The following is a 22,931-nucleotide window of genomic DNA, read 5'->3' as shown; positions in this document are numbered from 1 at the left end:
GGGCCGTCCCTGAGACACCTACCTCTGACAGGCGTTGGAGGAGCACCTGATGACTCTAGGTGTCAAAGGCAGCACTCAAGTCCAGGAGGATCACTGCCACTGATCCTCCAGTATCAAGAGTGCTCCTTGCTTCCTCCACTACCGCCAGCAGGGCTGTGTCCGTTCCCTGGCCGGGACGGAAACCAGTCTGGGAGTCTCCAAACAGGTGGTTGGACTCAAGATAGTAAGAAAGCTGACGGTTAACCAGCTTCTCGGCGATTTTAGAAAACCCCGGCAGAAGCGAGATTGGCCTGAAGTTGGTCAAATTGGCGGGATCCAAGCCTGGTTTTTTCAGTAAGGCTTTTACTACTGCCCTTTTCCATCTCTGAGGGACTATGCCATGAGAGAGAGAGAGGTTGATAAGGTCGGTCAGCGGAGCTGACAGAGTGTTAGCCACAAGTTTAAGATGTTTCATAGGCACTGGATCACTCGGAGATCCACTCTTCATCTCCAACAAGACCTTTGTAACCTCCTCTTCCGAGAAGGGGCCAAAGGAGACAAGTTCGGTCGGACAGCTTATTGGACCAGCAGCCGGCTCAGAGATTTGAGGCATAGCGGGCAGAGAGGATAGGATTGTATCTATTTTTGAATGGAAGAAACTAGCCAGTTCTTCACATTTATCTTTAGGATTAACATGCACGACTGGCGGGACCGGGGCTTTCAAGAGTTCTTTAAAAATTTTAAACGATTCTCTTGGAGAATTGCTTGCCCTCTCAATCCTATCACTAAAGAAATTCTTTTTGACATCCTTCAGTGCACTTTTGTATTTCCTCATCTCTCTTTTATAATTAGCCCGGCTTTCTTCCGTCTGCTCTCTCCTCCAGGCACGTTCAAGCCTTTTGCAAGAAGTTCTGCAACTCCTAAGTTCCGGAGTGTACCAGGGGGCAGAGGCAATTCTTCTCTCCCTGATAAGCCTCCTTTTTTTAGGAATCAGTAGATCAAGAGAGTTAGTGAGCCAATTAGCCAGGTGTTGATCAGCAATATTGGGGTCATCTACAGGGTCAGGGCGAGTTATAGCTAGCTCTTCAACCCAACTGTCAACCGGCAGCTTCGACCAGAGTCGTTCCACAGTATATTGTCTAGGCACGGGATCTCCCCGGTTCTTCAGCAACCAGCTGAAAGGAATAAGGTGGTGATCCGTCCAGGGAAGGGCCAACATCTGGAGGGCTTGCAGGTTGGCAGTATTAGCAAAAACAGCATCAAGCTGATGACCTCTGTTGTGAGTAGCTCCCAGATGAGCGAGGTGAAGATTGAGAGCACCAAATGAGCTCAATAAATCTCTTGCTACTACATCATTGGGGTCATCAAAGTGAAGATTAAAATCCCCAAGAAGTACAAAGTTGCATGAGGCAGCGGCTAATGGAATGATGGCCTCAATGAGAGAGTCCACAAAATTCCCCAGCGTAGCAGGAGGCCGATACAAAAGGAGGCCGGAGATGGAAACGGAAGAAGATATGCCAAGGGAGAAATGACAACTTTCAGTGTTGGTAATACCGCAGTCTACAGTTTTGCACACGAATGTATCTCTATACACGATGGCCACTCCACCCCCTCTCCCATCCGGCCTATCAAGATGGAAAATGAGGTATCCCGGCGGGAGAGCATTGACAATATCGGGACCAGAACACGCGGTCAACCACGTTTCCGTCAGGAATAACACATCCAGACAGTGGTCCAAAAGGAGGGAGTGTATTTCCATCGCGTGACAAGGCAGTGATCTGCAATTAAGCAGAGCCATAGTGAGTGAATTTAAAGTCGCACAGCTATTAGACAAACGACACCCAAGACAGTGTTTAAAGGCAGTACCCTCAACCCAGTAGTAACGGCAACTAGGCAGTTTAGGCGCGCGAAGCGAGAGCAGTTCCAAGACTTCCGTGCACTTGAGGCATTAAGAATGCCTGCTTGAATCCTACAGCTGTCACAGTTCACTGCAACTTACCCTAAGCATTTTCTGAAGCAAGGTTCATCCCTGGATCAGACTAATATATTTGATGTAACTTAAGCAATCTACATCGTCCATAAAAAGATTGATGGTGTTAACTTCTTAAAGGGCAATGCTTTACTGAGGGAGCCTTGGCTTGTGGGCTTCTACCTTCTTGCCAAGCCTCGCTAGAGGTCTCATGCTAGGATGTTCCCTTAAAAAGACACCTCTCCTACTTACTTGTCGAGAGGCTGAGGGTGATGCTTGTGTTCAGAGAACAACATTCCTTTTAGTAGGATATCGCACAAAAAGACCCAAAAGCAAGGAGAGAATCTTGTGGTTCTCCCGTCTTAAGAATGACAAAGCCACTGGAATGCAAAGAATGGACCTATGCCATAGAAGGAAGACAAATTAGTAGTGAAGTGCACTGTAGGTGTGTGACAGGAACAGGAGACCGTGATACAGGTGGCAATTTTGCTGGGCTCAGGAAACCTACAGAAGGTGTGTGTGTGTCAGTAACGGGAGGTGATGCGAATTCACATGCTTTTGGCTGCCACACCCATGTCCTCACAGAACAGCAGTCACTTGACATTATGGAGCAATGGAGTCGATACAATTACAGAATAGTAAGCAAACACATGCAAGATAAAACAGTCTTCCTAAGAGGTCTTCCTGTCCATTTGGAAATCAATCTTACTGGATGTGCACTCAGATACAGCATATGCAACAGGAATGTCTTATAAGCTGATCTACACTGAGAATGATACAGGCAACAAAGATAGTAGCTTAAGTGGGCTGATCAATCACACATTATGCATGCTGTCCTCTGGTGACCGCCCTGACTCTGGCAGCAACGGTCGCTCCCCGCGCTCCCTCAACAGCTGGTATCGTAGCGCCTTGCTTCTTTGTTTGTTTACTGCTGGAATCGTAGCGCCTTGCTTCTTTGATTATTTGCTGCTTTGGAATATCAGCGTAGCGCTTTACATGCCTGCAGTGTAATTTGGTGCCTGATTGGAATTTGTTGCTTGCTCGTGCACATGCACTTCTGTAGCGCTTATCTGCTCGTGCGCAGTGAGTGGTGAGAGGAGCTTTTGCCCCATTGTGACGGTGCTTCTGCCCACATTTAGCCTGATTACATAAAGAGACTCACCTTGGTTTCACTTTAGCTTTGCTGCCGCCATTTGGTGATTGTGCCTCGTCCCAGCCTGTAGCTCCACCCCGCTCCCGCCTCCCAGCTGACCTTCCCTCGCTCCGCCCCCCCACTATCCATTTATGTCAGAACAAGCTACGCGCAGCATTCACGCGCTGCGGTCTCGCCCCATGCGCGCCAAAGGTAAGCCTGTCTACGCCCGTCCGCGCCTGGACCGCGCCCAGCGCCAGACCCCCTGGTCCCCGCCGTACCCAGCCCACTAGATTCACATATGATACCGCAACTCTCCTCACCCTCAACCCCGGACGCACAACACAATGCTGCAAAGCCACCCCAGGACGTACCAACGGCCCATTCGCCTGTCTCTCCTGCAAGTTCAACTGCTTCAGGACCCTCACCAAATCCACTTCCTCCATACACAGCTCTGACTCTAACCACCTGAAGTGCATCCTGCTGAACACCCGCTCGGTCCACAGACACGCAACTGAACTCTGGGACCTACTCGACACTGCGTCACCGGACATCGCCTTCCTCACAGAAACATGGATGAACACATCAGCACCAGACATCGCCATACCGGACGCTTACAAGATTATCCGAAAAGACCGCACCATTCAAACAGGAGGAGGCATCGCCATCATCCATAGGAACACCATCAAAATCACGACCAGCTCCGACGATAATCTTGCAACCGCCGAACATCTCCACTTTCAGATCCACACCGACCCTAAGACCACACTTAGAGGCACCCTCATCTACAGGCCTCCAGGAACCCGCACTCAATTCAGCGATGACATCACTGACTTCGTCAGCCCACATGCCCTCGCCTCCAAGAACTACATTCTTTTAGGAGACCTCAACTACCACCTTGAAAACAAACACGACAGCAACACCTCCACCCTTCTGGACAACCTAACCAATCTCGGACTCAAACAACTTGTTGACACCCCCACCCATGTAGCCGGACACACGCTCAACCCTATCTTCACCTTCAGCAAGCACATTTCCTTTGATCGCACCTCAGCTCTTCATTGGACAGACCACAGCTGTGTTCACTTCAGCTACAAAACCACCTTGACCCACAACCGCCCACAACCTATTTCTCGGAGAAACTGGAACAAAATCACCTCCGACCAACTCCTCACATCACTCAACCAAAACCCTCCCACCCTCTCACTGGACCCAAACCAAGCGGCCACCAATCTCAAGCAATGGCTCACCCACAGTGCTGACGAATTAGCACCTCTGAAAAAGCACCAGATCAAATCAGGCAGCAAAAAAGCTCCCTGGTTCAATGATGAGCTTAAAAAATCCAAGAAGCTATGCCGCACCCTGGAGAAAACATGGAGAAAAAACCCAACCACCGACAACATGGCCACCCTCAAGGAAGCCACTCGCAAACACCACCAACTGATTCGATCCACCAAGAAATCAGCACTCAAGGATCGTCTCGACAACACCCACAACAGCAAGGAACTTTTCAACATAGTCAAAGAATTCACCAACCCCACAGCAGCATCTAACAACATCACTCCCTCCCAAGACCTCTGCGATGCGTTATCCTCCTTCTTCTACAACAAAATAGCCGACATTCACAACAGCTTCGAGAACACTCCCAGCGATCAACCCTCCCCACCCCCCTCAGATCCTACACCGCCAACTAACAACCTCAGCGCCTGGAACCCAATCACCACTGAAGACACCATCCGCCTAATGAACTCAATCCACTCTGGCTCACCAACCGACCCCTGCCCCCACCACATCTTTAACCAAGCTGACTCCATCATCGCACCCCATCTCCGTGATGTCATCAACTGCTCGTTCAACTCTGCCACCTTCCCAGAAAGCTGGAAACACGCCCAACTCAGCGCCCTCCTGAAGAAACCCACAGCAGACCCCTCTGAACTTAAAAACTACCGACCCATATCCCTCCTCCCTTTCCCCGCCAAAGTCATTGAGAAAGCCGCCAACAGCCAGCTCGCCGCCTTCCTTGAATCCAACAACTCCCTCGATCCATCTCAATCCGGATTTCGAGCCAAACACAGCACCGAAACCGTCCTCATTGCAGCAACAGACGACATCCGAACACTACTGGATAACGGAGAAACAGCGGCCCTCATTCTACTCGACCTCTCCGCCGCTTTCGACACAGTCTGCCACAGCACCCTTATACAACGCCTCAGCAACATCGGCATACAAGGAAAAGCCTTGGACTGGATCATCTCATTCCTCGCCGGGAGAACTCAAAGAGTCCGACTTCCCCCATTCAACTCAGAGGCCACTGAAGTCATTTGTGGAGTACCACAAGGATCATCACTCAGTCCGACCCTCTTCAACGTTTACATGAGCCCACTCGCATCCATTGCGCGCCGACACAACCTCAACATCATCTCTTACGCCGACGACACCCAGTTAATCCTTTCCCTCACCAAAGACCCTAACACCGCCAAAACCTATCTTCACGAAGGCATGAAAGAAGTAGCCGAATGGATGAAACATAGCCGCCTAAAACTTAACTCAGACAAAACGGAGGTGCTCATCCTAGGATCTTCCCCCTCTGCCTGGGACGACTCTTGGTGGCCTTCCGCTCTGGGCACAGCACCCACACCCACAGACCACGCACGTAACCTTGGCTTCATCCTAGACTCCTCTCTCTCGATGTCCAGACAAGTCAACGCAGTCTCATCCTCCTGCTTCAACGTACTTCGCATTCTCAAAAAGATCTTCCACTGGATCCCCCTCGAGACAAGAAAGACTGTCACCCACGCACTGGTCACGAGTCGACTGGACTATGGTAACACTATACGCCGGAATCACAGCAAAATTACAGAAAAAACTTCAATGCATCCAAAACGCATCAGCGAGACTCATATTGGACATCCCGCGCCAAGATCACATCACCGGACACCTAAAAGACCTCCACTGGCTTCCCGTCAACAAGAGAATTACGTTCCGTCTTCTCACCCACGCACACAAGGCCCTCTACAATCTAGGACCCGAATGCCTCAACACTCGACTGTCCTTCTACACACCCACACGCCAACTAAGATCGTCCAATCAAGCCCTCGCCGCAGTCCCGCGCATCCGAAAATCCACCATGGGTGGCAGATCCTTCTCATTCCTGGCTGCCAAGACCTGGAACTCACTCCCCACTCACCTCCGCCTTACTCAAAACCACATCTCCTTCAGAAAAGAACTTAAAACCTGGCTATTCTACAAATATTGAACCCCTTCCCCAAGCGCCTTGAGACCCTCTGGGTGAGTAGTGCACTATATAAATCCCCGAACTTGAACTTGACGAAAACATGTGAATGACACTTCCATCAAACAATTGCTTAAGGAAGAGGAATTAAAGGACTCTATATGTATTATGTTTTTTTTTAAATTATGCATGCTTTTCAAAAGACGCTCTCTTGCAAAACATTGCCGAAAAAACAAAAAATCAGAGCATGGAGAATCAATGTGAGAAATTTACTAGTAGGCATAATCCATGTTGACATTTCGGGGCACAATTTACTTAATTAGAAAAGGTTTTAATACAACCCACATGGTTTATGTTTAACAAGTTACACATTAATAGAGGGACAGGTAAAAAACAATAGCATATAAGTATTTGAAAAGAGTGAACATCAAATCAAATAAAAAGTATTTACCCAGCTCTTGTTAAATTTCCCGAAGGCCAGCCCTTCATTTCAGGGGACTGATACATTGCAGCAGACTGCGGATGCTGCATCATGGGATTCTGAGTAGGCCCAATTCGTGATGCCATAATTTGATTAGGAGGGCTTGATACTCTACCAAAACTGGGATCTGTTTGTTGAGTCATCCCTTAATAAGAAGAAAACAGATAAGTATATTTGACTGCAATGTATTAGGTTTTAAACAGTAACTATGCCATGGCTAAGAACATCTGCCTTCGAACTTCGGCAAACATCTGAAATTTAGCATGCAAAGCATCAAAACCTGATTAAAATCTATGTTACAATGCTCCTTTAATTTATTAAGAATATGAATTTTTATAAGGTTTCGCTCACACAATGCAAATGAGTCGTTTAAAGCCACAACTGCTTGCCTCACCATTTTCATGCATTATCAAAATCTAATAATTTACTTTGACCTTCAAACACCACGTTCAAAAGAACCTAGCATTGTACAATAGAACAAGCAACATTTAAACATACATGCTTGAAACACAACAACAATTTGGATCTTGTGCAATGTTATAGATTGTGGACAGTACGCAGTTTACACATCAAAGGCTTTGGGGCCGCAAGAACTGCATAAAGTGAAAGACTTCAACTTTGCAAATACTGCAGTTTTTCAACATGTGTAGGAAGCTGGCTCCTTTATCTGATATATCAAAATGAGATATATCGTGCAAGGAGTCCCGGGGTTCCCTTATGAGTGGATAGGGGCTTGTTCTAGAAATCCAGAGGTGCTCTTCTTGGCAGTTGTGTGGTTGAGCAGTCTGCAGGAAGGGACTGAGGGGTCAATCCAATGAAATCAATGAGGAGCTCCAGGTCTTGAGATGTTGGGGTAAGTGAAGACACCTTTGGTCCTGTTCTCCTCTGGCCCGGGGCATCTGGATGCAAAGGGGCTTTGGGGTGTCCGGTTTCTTCGTCCGGCAACACTAGCAGTTGAACACAGAGACTGCAGGCGGTGTCAGTTCATGAAGGGTCAATCCACAGTGTACTCTGTCCCTTGAGGTCTTGGGGACCAATCTGACACTGTTGGCCCACTTCGACCCAGGCTGAGGGAATCCGGTGATGTTGTGCTTGGCGTCATCGGGTTGTGGCGGTTCCGGAGTCCTCACAATTCTACTTTTGGTGTCTGCAGGACACCATTCTGCTGTCCCACAGAAGGTCTTGGTTCCTGGGTGAAGTGCTGGCAGGTCTCCCAAGATTTGGAATCTCAGCAGCTGCAGGACGTCGTCTTTTGGTGCAATCAAAGTCAGCCGACAGGGTTGACACAAATTGCTGGGTCTTCAGATCTTGCTCTTTGCGACTTTTCATGTTAGTCTTCTTGCAGGTCGGCAGGATCTGATTTTCTTGGGTCATTGGCTTTCCCTAATACTGTATTTAGGGGTGTTAGGGTAGTAGCCAATGGGCAAATCCACTACTGGAATCAGGGTTGGTTTGTGAATAGGAAATGTTTGATACCAAACATCCCTATTTTATATGAAACCATCTAGTTGGGGAACAAATAGTTTACCTGTCGGTGTAGTTTTGCAGCTTGAAGATCTTTCTGGATTCACTATGCTGTGCATATTCCGCTATCTGGTGGTTGGGTCCGGAATCGTAGTCTTTTTTCTCTCTTTTTTTTCTCTCGTAGCCCAGGTGGGCATCGACGTTCCGCCATTTGGTGTACCTTCGGTGAAGTCAGCATGCTTCCGGCGAAAGCTTCCACCCTTGGGCGCCATCTTCTGATTCTTTTTTTCTCTTGTGTCCTTGTAGTGAATCCATGGCTATGTTTTTAATCCTTTCTCCAACGTACTTCTTTTCACGTATCTTGTAAGCTTCAACTTGCTTTCTATTCCATGTGTTTCCACCTTCTCCAGCCTCATCTTTCTGGCGGAGGCGGGTGGGTTCGCTAATGAATCCAGAAAGATCTTCAAGCTGCAAAACTACACCGAGAGGTAAGAAACTATTCGTTTTGCAGCGTGAATCTTTCTGGATTCACTATGCTGTGCATAGATTTTGTAGCGGTTTCATTACTTTTGTGGCGGCTGGGTGGAAGATGATCGTTGGTTGTTGAATATATGTTGAAGCACTCTTTGTCCTACTTGTGCTTCCTTGTTCATCTGTACATCCATGCAATAGTGCTTAGTGAACGTGTGCACTGAAGCCCATGTTGCCGCCAGGCATATGTTCTGAATTCGTGTGTTGGCCAGAAAGGCAATTGTTGCTCCTTTCTTCCTGGTCAAGTGGGCCTGTGCCCCTCCTGTTAGCTCCTGCCCAGCTTGCTTGTGGCAGAATTGTATCGCTTGTGCGATCCATCGAGCTATGGTGTTCTTAGTCACTGGTCTACCCAGGTAACTGTTTGCGAAGGATACGAAGAACTGTTTGGTCTTCCTGTGTTCCTTCGTCCTTTCAATGTAGTGCAGCATGCACTTCTTGCGTCTAGAGTGTGGAGCGCCCTCTCAGCGCTTGTCGTGGGGTTCTGGGAGAAGCTAGGAATTTGAATACTCTGATTCATGTGGAACCTTGACACCACCTTTGGCGTGAAGTGCGGGTCCGTTCTCATCACAACCCTGTCACTGTGTATCTGGATGTAGGGTTCCTGCAGTGTTAGTGCTTGCGACCAGAAAGGCCGCTTTCATTGTCAGCATTTGCAGTGATGCCTTGTGGATGGGTTCGAAAGGTGCTTTCATGAGCTCTGTCAGTACCACATTCAGGTTCCAAGCCGGCGGCAGCATCCTTTTTGGTGGCGCTATTCTCTTAGCCCCTTCCAGGAATCTTTTTACTACTTGAGATGTAAAGAAGCTTCTCCCTGTTTCTCCTCTTGTGTATGCCACAATCGCTGCCAGGTGTAGCCTCAGCGAGGATGAGCTTAGCTTAGATTAGATTAGGTGCGTGAGGTATCTTAGCACCGTTGATTCCCTGGTCAGCTTTCTATGGAGTTTTTTCTTACAGCACCATTGAGTGAATCTTTTCCATTTTTCCCCATAGCACTTGTGTGTGCTGGGCCTTCTTGCCTCCCGCAGCACCCGCAGGGTGCTCTCTGGTAGTTTTAGATGTGTCACTCTGTTGACCCTGGTATAACGCCTAGTGTGATTGTCCTTGCTGGTTTGCACCCCTTCCGTTCGGCCTCCGCGTAGGAGTGCCTCTTCTCATCCCCCTGAATTGCAGGACCCCCATGGACCTTGCTGTCTCGTTGTCTTACTTCAGTTGGGTGAGTTTCTCATCAATTGAGGCTCCGAAAAGTGTTTCTCCATTGAAAGGTGTTTTCATGATGTTGTTCTGAACCTCGGTTTTGAAGCCTGAGATCCTGAGCCAGGCTTGCCTTCTCTCTGTGATGCCTATAGCTATCAGTCTGCTGGATGTTTCAGCCCTATCCAAGGCGGTCTTCAAGCATGAGTTAGCAATGCTTTTCTTTTCTTCCACAAGGTGCGTTGCACTCTGAAGGTATTGCTCTGGGAGGTGCTTGAGCAATTGGCTGATCTCATCCCAATGTTGGGATTGGTGCCTGTTCAGGAGGGCGTTTGAGTTAGCCATCCGCCAGTGCATTGCGGCGTTCCTTTCAATTTTTCTGCCAGTCAGGTCCATCCTCCTGCTTTCCTGGTCAGGTGGTGGCCCAGATGTTTGGACGTTGGCCCTTCTGGCCATTGCAGCGATTATTGAATCTGCTGTGACGGACCCCTTGATGTAAGCAGGGTCCTGGGAGGAGAATTTGTATTTCTTCTCTGTCCTCGGCGTGACTGACCTGCATGTAGCCGCGTCCTTGAACGCTTCCTTCCCCTGATCCGTGATACTTTTCAGCATGGGAAAGAACTGGCTTCTTGTCTGTGTGGGGAGCAATGTTTCCAGCAGGAAGTCTGCTTTAGGCTTCTCCTCTTCCAGCTTAACCTCATAAACTGCTGCTGCCTTCCTGACGACCTCATTGTATGCCCCAATGTCATCTGGCCGCGAAGACCTCGAGGGATATGTCTCCACAGGCTCCTCCAGGTTTTCGGCCTCAATGTCCTGCCATTCCAGGTCTTGGGCCGTCGAGGATCCTGAGCTGTAGCTTGACTGCTGCTCCCCATATTTACCCTCTGTGTAATAGAGGTCCTCTTCCTCTTCGTGTTCCGAGGGCTCCTGAGTTTTCGGCGGCTCTTCGACGTCGAACTCCTTGTGCTCCTGCACTTCAGTGACGGCCGTCGCTGGCTTCGAGTGGATCCTGAAACTTTTCATCTTTTCCTCGAAGTCCTTCTTCCTCTGAAGGATGTTTTCCATCTCGGCCTTGAGCCTTCTTTTCTTCCTCCAACTGTGCGGCCTGCCAGTCGTCGAGCGTTTCGGCTGCTCTCTTCGACGGCGTCATCGCCGTCGAAGCTTTTTTCGGCTCGTTCTCCTTTTAAGTCGAAGTCCCTTTTTCGGGGGCTTGCTTCGATGACCTTGGCTTTTCGCCGGTCTTCGGCGCCCGGGAGTCCTTCTCGAAGGATCCCCTAGGTCCTTTATCGGGGGATGCAGCTTCGGTCATCGATGTTTTCGGCGCCGGTGCTCCTTTAGAGGCTCTGGACTCTGATTTTCGAGAGTCAGTCTCAGGTTTTTGAGGCCCTGTCGAGGTTTTCGGGGTCGTAGACTCTTCTACCTTGTCAGACGTTTCCTTATCGGTCTCTGCGACCGTTAAGTCATCTGGACTTTCGGCGATGTTGTCCTCATAGTCGGTGGAGAGGCCCAGTTCGTAAAGCGTCGGGGCCTGGCCTTTGCCCTGCATCGTGTAGTGAGCTATCCTTTGCTTCTCTTGAACACGGAGTGTCTTCGGTTTGAAGACGGATCAGGCGTTGCAGTCTTTGCTCTCATGGTCGATCGGCAGGCAGAGGTTGCAGACCGGGTGCTGGTCCTTCTGCGCGAACTTGTGGTGGCAGTTTCTGCAGAATTTAAAGGGTGTCTTGTAAATCCCTGCGCTCAGGGGGCCCACTGTGTGCGCATTCTCCGAAGGGCATCGAGGATCTCTAGGTTCTTCCCCTTCTTCGTCGTCTCCTCTCTGATGGTCTTCTCCTAATCTTCTTAGGTCTTTTCTGTCGAAAAGTTGCTGTATTTTCTCCTTTTCTCCTCCAAAAATTCTGGAGCTTCACGCGACGATCCAGACCCAACGGCGGAAAAAAGAATCTGAAGATGGCACCCAAGGGTGGGAGCTTCCGGCGGAAGCATGCCGACGTCACCGAAGGTACACCAAATGGCGGGACGTCGACGCCCACCTGGGTTACGAGAGAGAGAGAAAAAAAAGAAAAAAAGACTACGATTCCGGACCCAAACACCAGATAGCGGTATATACACAGCATAGTGAATCCAGAAAGATTCACGCTGCAAAACTACGAGTTTTTACCAGTGTCCAGTGCATGTTTTTAAATGGGTTTCCAGTTCACTTGAACTGGCAGTAATGGAACTGGCCCGCACAGGGACATATCTGCTGATGCAGATATGTTCTCACGTGTTATATAAGGCACAGTGCCTTCAGGCTGAAAGGCCTGCTGTAGGGGGGGGGGGGGGCTTACAAATACTACATGAAGTGTTAGGGGACATGCCACACAGGGATGTGTGCCCTATTGTGTTTTTACTTTTGTCAGAGCAGGTTTCAAACAATTCATGCAGCTACCATTGGGAATGGAATGATGTGCGGAGGCACACAACGGTAAAAAATGGTGTAATTAATTGTGCTCCAGAAAGCAGTTGACACTGAGGAATGCTCTTTCCAGTTTAAAACCAGATAAACCCATGTTATGGTAAGCGATTGGAAGAACATTACTGCAAATAGTGATAAAAATGTCTGCAAGGGTGAAAACGGAGTCATGAGCAATTCAGAATTGTAGGATTTTTTGATTTGGGACATGCAAGGGTTTGGATAATCGGGGTGTTTGAATATGGGTTGTGTAAATTAATGCTTGTTGACATTGAACAGCTTTTGAGACATGAATTTGTAGTGTTTTACAGCACAGTTATTTCAAATGATTAATGCAAGTTGTTTAGCTTGTTCAGTGCTTCAGAGGAGTTCTCATTGAAATGATTGTTTATTTATTTTCTGTATTCTAGATACCCCCGACGAAGAAAACGTCCCATAATGCATTGGGTGTTAAATAAAACTGACATGAGGAAACATTTAATTCTCCTGTGATTTCATTAAAATCATGAATAAACATAAGAACGAGTAAAATGAATTGATTAAGTAAAAAGGAAAAAAGTGTTAAGCAATGTAGTAATAAGTGGATGAAATGAAGGTTTAAATAGAAATTCAATTCATTGGATTCATTTGTTTGGAATTTGGCTGTGCAGCTTGAAGGGGATCAGATGAGGTCCCCACGTGTTCTTTACCTTGTCTACACTATAATTTGCAGCCTGCATTGGTAGTCTGATGTGGATGGTGAGGGTTCCTTTAGGGTGGCTCAATTCGTTCTTCAGCGCTTAAGGACCCTGAGGCCCTAGGTACCAGGGGTATATTTACTAGGGGGTTAGAAAATGCTAACGGTAGTGCCAACTGGGGAAATCAATTGTACAGTTTTTGGGAAAGAGATCTGGCAATGGGGACCTGGTTAGCAGGGGCCAAGTGCACTTTCAGTTGAAATAACATCAGTTCTTAGGCAAAAAGTGGGGGTGCCCATGTCAAAAAGGGACGCTTTACTACAACAGGTATTTAACAGTTGGTTATTAAAAATAGGCATGATTTACTCTACAACTGAGATGAAGTGAACAGAATAGAACTCCTACCAAAAATCATAAAGGTCTTCCAAGGATTATCAGTATTCAACTAAATTGAGAAATTAAACTATGCCCCAAATAGTTGCTTTTGGAAAAGAGGTGATCTTCATTAGAATAAATTGCGGTTAAGTAGAATGTATTCAAACTAACAAGCAAATAAACATAGAGGTAAAGATTATTTAAACAAACCAAGTTAGATAAGAAAATTGCAGCCTGTGTAACGCAACACAATAAGGTGGAAGGAAACAGTGAAGTCCAAGACTGCATGGACATCAAATCAAATTCCAATATGGTTAAGAGACATCAGCGGAAAAGATCTAAAACTACAAGTCACTGAAACTCTGCAATATGTAAGAATAGTAATGTCCTCAAAATTAATAATTTGGCGTAACCTATGCAAAGAAACCAGAATAAAAGCAATAGCAAAAGGGTCTATATATTAGCACAAGTATGCCTATAAAAATAATATCCGCCACCAACTATCTTTGCAATATTTAGTAATCGGGGTCACCACAGAATTTCTGCTAAACGCAGTACAGCAATTGAGTTTTAACTAAGTTAGTTGGGAAATGATTTTCACTGATTTAGTTTCAAATGACCTCACCATCTTTAATTGCTTATTGCTGTAGTTCTAGAACTTTCACGTTAACATTTAAATTCATTATGAGTTTCTGGACAGAAAAGAAAATTAGGCAAGGAGGTAAAAGAAACTAACTGTACCATAATTTGGTGGATACGAAAACTGCTGTGGAGCACCTTGAGCCATCTGGGGGCCTGCCATGGGAACATCCATGTTTGTTGCTGTCACATTTGGCGGTGGACTGAACGCTTGAGATTGCTGCTGCTGCTGCTGCTGTTGCTGCATTATCAGTGCCATCCTCTGCTGTCGAATATGATGACTAATAAGCTCTCTGTTTCGCTGAGCCACCATCTGAGCGTTGAGAAATCCCTGCTGTTTACCAAAAAGAAAAAGTTTAGTGTAAAAAGAAATGGGTGCTCAAATGAACAAGTTACTTTCCATTAGAAACGCTCAGTCTGGCAAATATTCTAACCAAAGATGACTAAATCTGGAGGGTTTTTCAGCATAGCCCCTGCACATCAGTAGATTACATCATGTAGCTCTGCACCATCTCCGCTCTGCTCAGGAAAGAACAGGTGGAGCAGCACACAGCTGCTACCCAAGTTCACAGACCTCGGTCTTTTTTTCTGTCCATGCCCTCGAACGCAGGCCCAAATACCAACAGTTCATGCCACTGTGCATAGTTCTAGCTTTTGACCTTTTCATTTGGAAAAGAGTCCATTTTACAAAAAGGGGAGGCGGGAGGACAGTGAGTGTAAGAAAGTGGCGCTGTATATACTGGACCAAAGTAAGAGTCCACAGTCCCCAGAGGTTTGGCAGAGGCTAAAGTTAGATATAAACTTACTCTCTAAAGTGGTAGCTTGGTCGAGCGGTAAGGCAGTATCAGAGGACAGTGTAAAGCATTTGTGTACACACTCAGTCAGCAAATGGTCTCACACTCGAACTGAACTCTAGGCCAATTATTTTGTATCAAAAGATGTAGTTTTATTTTAGAACCAACAAGGTATCAAAATACACTTTTCTCAATATGAGTGACTTTAGGTAATTACTTTGCAAATAAGCAATAGACGTACGTACAATAACTACAGTGGTTGCAATGGGCAACACAATTTCAAACACAACATAGCATTGAGCTCAATGGGTTTTTCTAGTTCTAGTTCTCAGTGCTGCCTTCGATACGGTGTCACACGAGGTCCTCTTGACGAGATTGGAGGAAATTGGAATCACTGGGATAGCCTTGGGATGGTTCAGAGACTTCCTCTCCAACAGGTCTTTCAGGGTCTCTACCCCCCCTTACATCTCGGAGGAACATAACATTGGACAGGGAGTGCCGCAAGGCTCTGCTCTGAGACCCACCCTGTTCAATGTATATGTCCGCCCTCTGGCGGAGGTGGCTAGAAAAAACGGACTTGCACTGGTATCTTATGCAGACGATACCCAGTTGGTGGTGGCTCTTAATAACAACAGTGGTCTGGAGGCACATCACTTTAAACAGACACTCACTGACATCACCAACTGGATGACGGCGAATTTTCTTCAATTAAACGCCGGGAAAACTGAGATACTGCTCTTGGGGAAAGACACTTCATCCTGGGGTGACAACTGGTGGCTTGATGTCCTAGGCCCACCCCCCATGCCAAAGGAATGCGTTAAAAATCTGGGAGTCTGGGTGGACTCTGCTTTAAAGTTCACTCACCACACTAAAAAAGTAGCTGCCACGTGCTTTGGCATTTTGCGTAACATCAGGCCCATTCTGAAGTTCTTCGACTGCCACACTCGTCAGTTAATTGTCCAGGCGACCATTCTTTCCAGACTGGACTATGCCAGCTCTCTTTTATTGGGGGCAAATCTAGCTGAAATCACTAGATTGCAGAGAGTTCAGAATGCGGCAGCCAGGGCTCTGGTAGGTCTCCCGCGCTTTTCCTCGGTATCTGGAACCTTGAAGAGACTGCATTGGCTCCCAGTGGGCAAAAGGGTCCAGTTTAAGGCATTGTGCCTAGCCTTTAAAATCCTCAAAACCGCTTCTCCCCCAATGTTGCGCCCGCTTCTGTCAGAGTACACTCCTAGAAGATCGCTCCGCTCAGAGGGGCAACATCTTGCGATCATCCCCCGCACCAGACTGGCCAGAGTGGGCGGCCGATCCTTCAGCTTCCTGGCTGCTAAGTTATGGAATAGTCTGCCCGAATCTATCCGTGGGATTCAGGATCTCTTAACCTTCAGAAAGGATGTCAAAACCCATCTTTTTCAATAACAGTTCCACTCTCTGCGCCTCTTTTTCTCTGTTTACTGTCGGCTCCCAGCGCAGGGACGCCCCTTGGCTGGGGCAGCCGTGCGCTATACAAGTCACCATAACATAACATAGTTAAATGCAATTTATTACTTTATAGATTACTTTTCTAACCAAAGGACTAGATCCGAGATTCAGTCCCGGGACATATGCTGTAAACAGTTAAGTAAAAGCGTTTTGGTTACAGTAGTTATTTTTAAAGAATATAATAGTATTTTCAAAGTTGACACTTAGAAACTTTTCAGTGAAAACCAAGCAATGTTATCCTATTGGAGTAAATTCAAGTTACTGGTAAGTACAGTTAGAATTACTTTTTCGGTTCAGTGCTGGGCTGAAAGGCACAGCACTGGCTTCTCTCCTGATCACAGGTGAGTAAATCGGAATTCGTTATTCGGCTGATTTTAAATGAATATTTTAAAGTTTCAAAACTCCACACGAAACCAGTCAATGTTATCCTATGGGAGGAAAATGAGTTATCGGCTTTTAGGTAAGTTCTCGACTGGTAGAGTTAAGGTTCTGGGCATAGACTCAGGGGTCTCCCGGGGCCGGAAAGGTACAGTTGTTGCTCCCTCAGTGGGTGATGAGCTTGAAGGATATCCTCTTGTTGAGGGGGAGCCAGTGCAGGTTTCTCAGTTGGGGGGTGATGTGGTCGTGACTTGGTACATCGAGGATCAGTCATGCCAAGGCGTTTTGGATGCGTTGTAGTCGTTTGATGCGCTTGGTCGGGGCTCCCTCATAGAGGGCGTTTCCGTAGTCGAGTCAGCTGCTGACGAGGGCCTGGGTGACTGTCTTTCTTGTATCTGTCGGGATCAAGCTGTAGATCTGGCGGAGGATGCGGAGGGTGTTGAAGCAGGAGGAGGAGACAACGTTGACTTGCTTGGTCATTGAGAGCGTTGAGTCGAGGATGATTCCCAGGTTGCGTACGTAGTCGGTGGGTGTCTGGGCTGCCCCCAGTGCGGTCGGCAACCAGGAGTTGTCCCAGGCTGAACGGTTGGAGCAGAGGATGAGGACCTAAGTCTTGTCCGAGTTCAGCTTCGGACGGCTGGTCTTCATCCAGTCGGCGACGGCCTTCATTCCTTCGTGGAGGTTGGCTTTGGCTGTGAGGGGGTCCTTGGTGAGGGAGAGGATCAACTGAGTGTTGTCAGCGTGGATTATGTTTAGGTTGTGCTGTCGGGCTACGTGTGCGAGCAGGGCCATGTAAATGTTGAACAGGGTCTGGCTGAGGAAGAATCCCCGGGGTATGCTGTAGATGATCGCAGAGGCTTTGGAACGGAATGGGGGGAGATGGGCGCTCTGGGTTCTGCCAGAGAGGAAGGAGGTGGTCCAATCCAGAGCCTTATCTCGGATTCCTGCGGCGTGCGCGTAGTGTGCGGTGGCAGACTGTGCCAAAGGCGGCAGAGAGGTCTAAGAGCAGTTGTCCAGCAGATTCCTGATGTCGTCGGTCGCGGCAATGAGGGCAGTCTCGGTGCTGTGGTTGCTGCGGAATTCTGACTGGGGAGGGTCCAGGATTCGGTTTTCTTCGAGGTATTGGGTTAGCTGTCTGTTGACTGTTTTCTCGATGACCTTGGCCGAGAAGGGGAGCAGAAAGATGGGCTGGAAGTTCTTGAGGTCTCTTGGGTCTGCCTTAGGTTTTTTTAGTAGGGCGTTGATCTCGGCTTGTATCCAGATATCTGGGATGGTCGCGGTCTTGAGGGAGAGATTGATGACGTTGCTCAGGTGGGGTGCAATGGTGTTGCTTCCTCTGTTGAAGACGTGGTGCGGGAATGGGTCCGACGGAGAGGAGTGGATTGAGCGCATGGTCTTGATGGTGTCATCGATGCTCATGCTGGCCCAGGCTAGCAGGGGGTTGTGGTCGATGGTGTACGGAGAGTCTGTTGTGTTGCTGTCTGTTGGGGCTGTCTGGGTGTTGAAGCTGCCGTGGATGTCGGCTATCTTGCGGTGGAAGAAGGTGGCGAGGGAGTCGCACAGGGCTTGCAACGGTGGATGTCGGTGTTGGAGAGTTCCTGCACGATGTTAAAGAGCTCCTTGCTATTGTGTGCGTTGTTGTCAAGGGGGGGTCTTAGAAGGTGGTCCTCTTGGTTGCCCTGATGAGGTGGTTGTGGCAGTCACATACTCGCTCTTGGTCTTTGTTTCTGCTGCAGAGGAGCAAATAGGACAGCTGAACCGCTCTTGATGTGGATCTCATTGTTGCTGAAGTCCCTCGACGTGCAGGTTGATCTTCCCAGTCTGGGCACAACAAGCCTTGGCTGCTGCAATGGGTCCAGTGCCTCAGGTATTGGTACATTGCAACTTCGGTCAGTCCTGGAGTCCCCACACTTGGAGTGAGGACGGATGTGACCTGCAGGAACACGGCTACCTCGACACTCTCCTGTGAGGGAAGCCAGATTTGCATACCAAAGGCGGTGGGCTTTTTTCAAGACCCCTGGCTTGGAATGCTAATTCGCAGGTCATCCTGTGAGAGAGGCTATGAACACACTGAGCAGGCTTTTGTTCCTGACATCCTGAGAAAAAGGCCCTCACCTCTGGGGGGTAAGAAACTAGTCTGCAGTGGTAGACTGGCTAGGACCTGTCCATCAGCAGTTGGTAAGTTTTCAGGGGGCACCTGTATGGTGCCATCTGGGTGCATGTATTAAGAAATCAATCACTGGAAACAGTGTGGGTTTATTAATGCAAGGTGTTTGATACCAAACACAATATGTTTCAGTGAAGCCATTATGTAGATGGGGAACTCTTTGACCAGTACATACCTTAAGATGGCTTCCCTGCTAACTTGCAATATCTAGACATAACATAGGAATATCTGCTCATGCATAAAATATAATGCACCCTGCCTTAGGGCTCAAAGGCCTACTGTAGGTGTGACTAACATATTGGATGCAATGACTTTGGCATGACACACAGGAGTGTCATGTCAGGTAATTACTCCTGGTTTGCACCATGTTTACGCAGACCGCAATGGCAGTCTCTGGGGAATTTGCATGAGGGTCCCTTAGGTTGGCATAAGATATGCTGTAGCCCTTAGGGACTCTTTAGTACCGTGCCATTGGTACCTGGGGTACCATTTACTAGGGACTTACAGCAGTGCCAAAGTCTTTTGCCAATTGCAGCACAATTAGACAACACCTTTTTTTAGGGTAGGAGAACAGGCACTGAGGTCGGATTAGTAGGCCTCAGTGCAAAAAAAATGTCTAGTTCCTTATAGAGGTCAAAAAAGGCATTTAATGACAGCCATATCGCCCAGAGCTCCAGAAAGTTGTAGTGGAGTTCAGATCTCACCAAAGACCGGAGGCCTTGGATCAGCACTTTCCCCGCATGGCTGCCCCATCCCAAGAGAGACGCATCTGTCACTACTGTCTGATACAGTTCGGGAAGGGAGATGGGTCTGCGGCTGACCCAATCGTGGTTTGTTAACCACAACTGCAAATCTTGGGCAGTTCCCTCCGACATCTGGACCATGTCAGAGAGATTACCTTGATGCTGCAACAAGGACTTCACGTCCCACTGCAGAGCCCCTTATATCAAAGGGCATGTGCGATAAGCAGGATTCAGGAGGCCATGAGAAGCAGCAATCCTCAGAGTCAGTCTCCGCGAAATCCAGGATAGAGGCTGAAACATCCACATCCTAGCCAAAATATCCTGGACAGGCCATTCGGGAGGATAAGCCCAAAACTATACCATGTCCAGAACAGCTCTGATGAAGGGGAGCGTATGAGAGGGAGTCAGGTGGGACTACGGCATGTTGATAATGGACCCCATTAGGAAGTCTGCTATAGTCTAGAGGTGTGAGACAACAGCCTGGGGCTAGCCTGCCCTCAACAGCCATTTGTCGAGATAGGAGAAGCCTGGCACCAGTGTTCTCCAAAGATACATCGATCTGATCTGCATCTCATTGTATGGTTCATAGTTTTCACCACCCTGCGATGGTAGGTGCACTATACCAATATGACTTTATACAAGTAATATAGGAATATATGCACCCCATGTCTAGAGCAGCCTTCACTGCCGTGAGAGGCGAGTGCGCTGCCATTTCTTACAACAATAATATATTTTTTCCTCCAATACCTTAAAGTTTGCACTTCAAATATGAACCTATGTCAGTCATTATGGAGTATATGCATCGGGCAATCTGGAGCAGCTTTCACTGCCCTGTGAGGCGTGTGCGCTGCCACTTCTGGCAATAATGATAATTTTTTCACCTTTGTAATTATGACCCAAAAGCCTTCATTATATTTGCAAACAACTCTTTATACACAATTAGAGATTTATGGATAGACTACATTTAGGCTCGAAAACTGTGAGCAAGCACCTTCTATCTTAGTCTATCGACGGTTTCCATTTTTTCAACCGTGATGGACACGCCCCTTAACTACACTTCCTAGTTACTGGCCAGGCGCGGAGGTTAACGTACGGGGATTTTTTGCCGTCCGTAGGCACTCGGAGCTACCTGCCAAGTCCCGAGTTTTGTTACATGACTAAGAGTTGTACTTCGGTAAGTGGCGTTTTTGGCTGTTTCAGACGAAAAGTCTCATGCCTCTACTGTAAACATAATGACAGCTTCTTGAGGCCTTTTATGACGCCTGTTTTCTCCCATTTCAGCATTGAGATTTCTACCGTCCACACCCATCACTCCTCGAGTCGTGACACCGACCCCAGTACAGGTTAAACCTTTCCCCCCCCCCCCCCCCCCCCCACTAAGTGTTCAGACTCTACAGTAGGCCAGGCTCCCTGCTTGTTGAACGATGAACGTTTAAAATTCGTTTTGTCCCCCTGTACTAGATTTGCAGACGATTGGGATAGTGAGTGCATACGAATTTCCAGGGAAACCCGATTATGGGGTCCTGGAGGTAAGACACTGAATTTTTACCTTGGCATTTACAGTGATCATTTCCAGATACTAGCTATTTAGGCACAACTCTTACCAATATTTGATACCCATATCGCGCCTTATTGGTTGGTAGTAGTTTGCCCTACGTAATGATGATGACCTTTTAATATAAGCCCAGTTCGATCTACGATTGGTGACATATGCCTGGTCCCATGGTTGTCAGTCAATCTGTTTCTTGTGTGTGATATTTCTCCATTTCATACCCAAGCGGGTGTTTACCTGCGCAGGGCTACGTAGGGATCTTATCAATAGACCCCGAGTATAATGTTGCTTTAAAATTTTTCCCTCTAGGTAGTCTGCCCACTCCAACCTTCCGTCCTGAGGAAGACCAGTTATGTAAGGGTAACTTTCCCTACCCAACCCAGGGTCGAAACGTAGACTTCTCACTCCACCTGTACCAGCTTCCACCCCCAAGCAAGATTGATACAGCTACAATAGAAGTCTGGTTTTGGAAATTATTAGACTTACTGCTGTTTTATGTGGCCCCGCGATGGGGAACCACGTGGAATAATGTTTTTACTAAACTTGAAGAATTGAATTGTTTTTTACGAAAAAGTACACCTTTTTTTTCCACTTTCCACTTAAATCCCCTCACAGCACCATCACTTCCCTTCGCGTTGTGCATGTGGGCACGCAAATGCTACAAAAAATATTGAAAAATTGTTATGCATAACCTACTTTATGGCTGCTCTGTACCTTGTGAATAAAAACATCGTACTATCTTATTTTTCATCTCTTTTTGAATATTCACTCAAATTTTCTCTCTAATTCTGTCCCCTTTTCTCAGTCTGGGACCCCTTTAGATATAACGCTCCAAAGAGAAGCAGCAACCACAGCCCTCACCTTGGTGAACACCCGAGCTGCACTGGTGAGGGCAAAAAAAGAGCACAGTGAACTGAAAGTTCTTGATGCCCACTGTGAACCGCAGGTCTCGCTTGTGGGCAGGCAAGACAGGAATGTGGGCAAATGCATCCTGCAAGTCCAACGCTACAATACAGTCTCTCGGGTCCAGGGCCGTCAAATCTCGAGCAAGCGAAAGCATTTTGAACTTTTTCTTGAGGAAGAAATTGAGAGGGAGAAGGTCTAGGATAGGATAAAGGCCTCTGTCCTTCTTGGACATAAGAAAATAGAGGGAATAGCAACCACAACCTACTTCTGTCACCAGCACCCACTCTATGGCCCCTTGGCCAAGAGAGCAGTCACTTCCTACAGACCAGAGAAAGATGGTCCTCCGTCAACCTGTCGCAAGCAGGTGACATCGGTTGAGGAGACAGTCTTGAAGGGGAAGAAGTAGGCCCTCAGGACAATCTGCGGAACCCATTGATCTGATGCTATTGACCACCAGTGCTGCAGGTGATGACAGATCCTGTCGCCCACTGGATGCTCATGATGGTAAGGGGCAAACTGTAAGGGCTTGGAGGCTGGGGCTGCTGAGAAGGTGATGAACGAGCCCAGGATCTGGCGGCCCGACCCATGAGGTCTGTGTGTACTATGTCCATGGCCATGCAGTGACCGGGAAGCTTGGCCGCTAGGCGGGTACAGACGTGACTATAAGCCCCTAAGTGCCCATGAATGGAGCTAAAGGCGGACCAGGGTGGTGAGGGGGCCATGGAAAGGCCCAAGGACTCAGTGAAGCACTGCTACCCTCAAAGCGCTCCAACGCTGAATCCACCTC

General features: G+C 47.8%; 1 protein-coding gene across 6 annotated transcripts in view; it reads right to left on the bottom strand.

The window, feature by feature from the left end:
• The window catches only part of NCOA3 (nuclear receptor coactivator 3), a 633,192-nt gene that overhangs the window by 80,598 nt on the left and 529,663 nt on the right, over nt 1-22,931 (bottom strand). For 5 of the 6 annotated variants that reach the window (XM_086932604.1, XM_086932603.1, XM_086932607.1 and 2 more), the window contains 2 exons: nt 14,225-14,456; nt 6,764-6,938 (listed from right to left, as the gene is read on the bottom strand). In XM_086932604.1, the coding sequence (XP_086788730.1) occupies nt 6,764-6,938; nt 14,225-14,456 (407 nt within the window). The remainder of the gene's footprint in view (nt 1-6,763; nt 6,939-14,224; nt 14,457-22,931) is intronic. The other variant, XM_086932608.1, reaches the window with a different exon arrangement.

The sequence above is a fragment of the Lissotriton vulgaris genome, chromosome 7 (assembly GCF_964263255.1).
Source record: "Lissotriton vulgaris chromosome 7, aLisVul1.2, whole genome shotgun sequence".
NCBI lineage: Eukaryota > Metazoa > Chordata > Amphibia > Caudata > Salamandridae > Lissotriton > Lissotriton vulgaris.
Note: the sequence above shows the minus strand (reverse complement) of the source record. Positions and strands in the feature narration are given on the sequence as shown.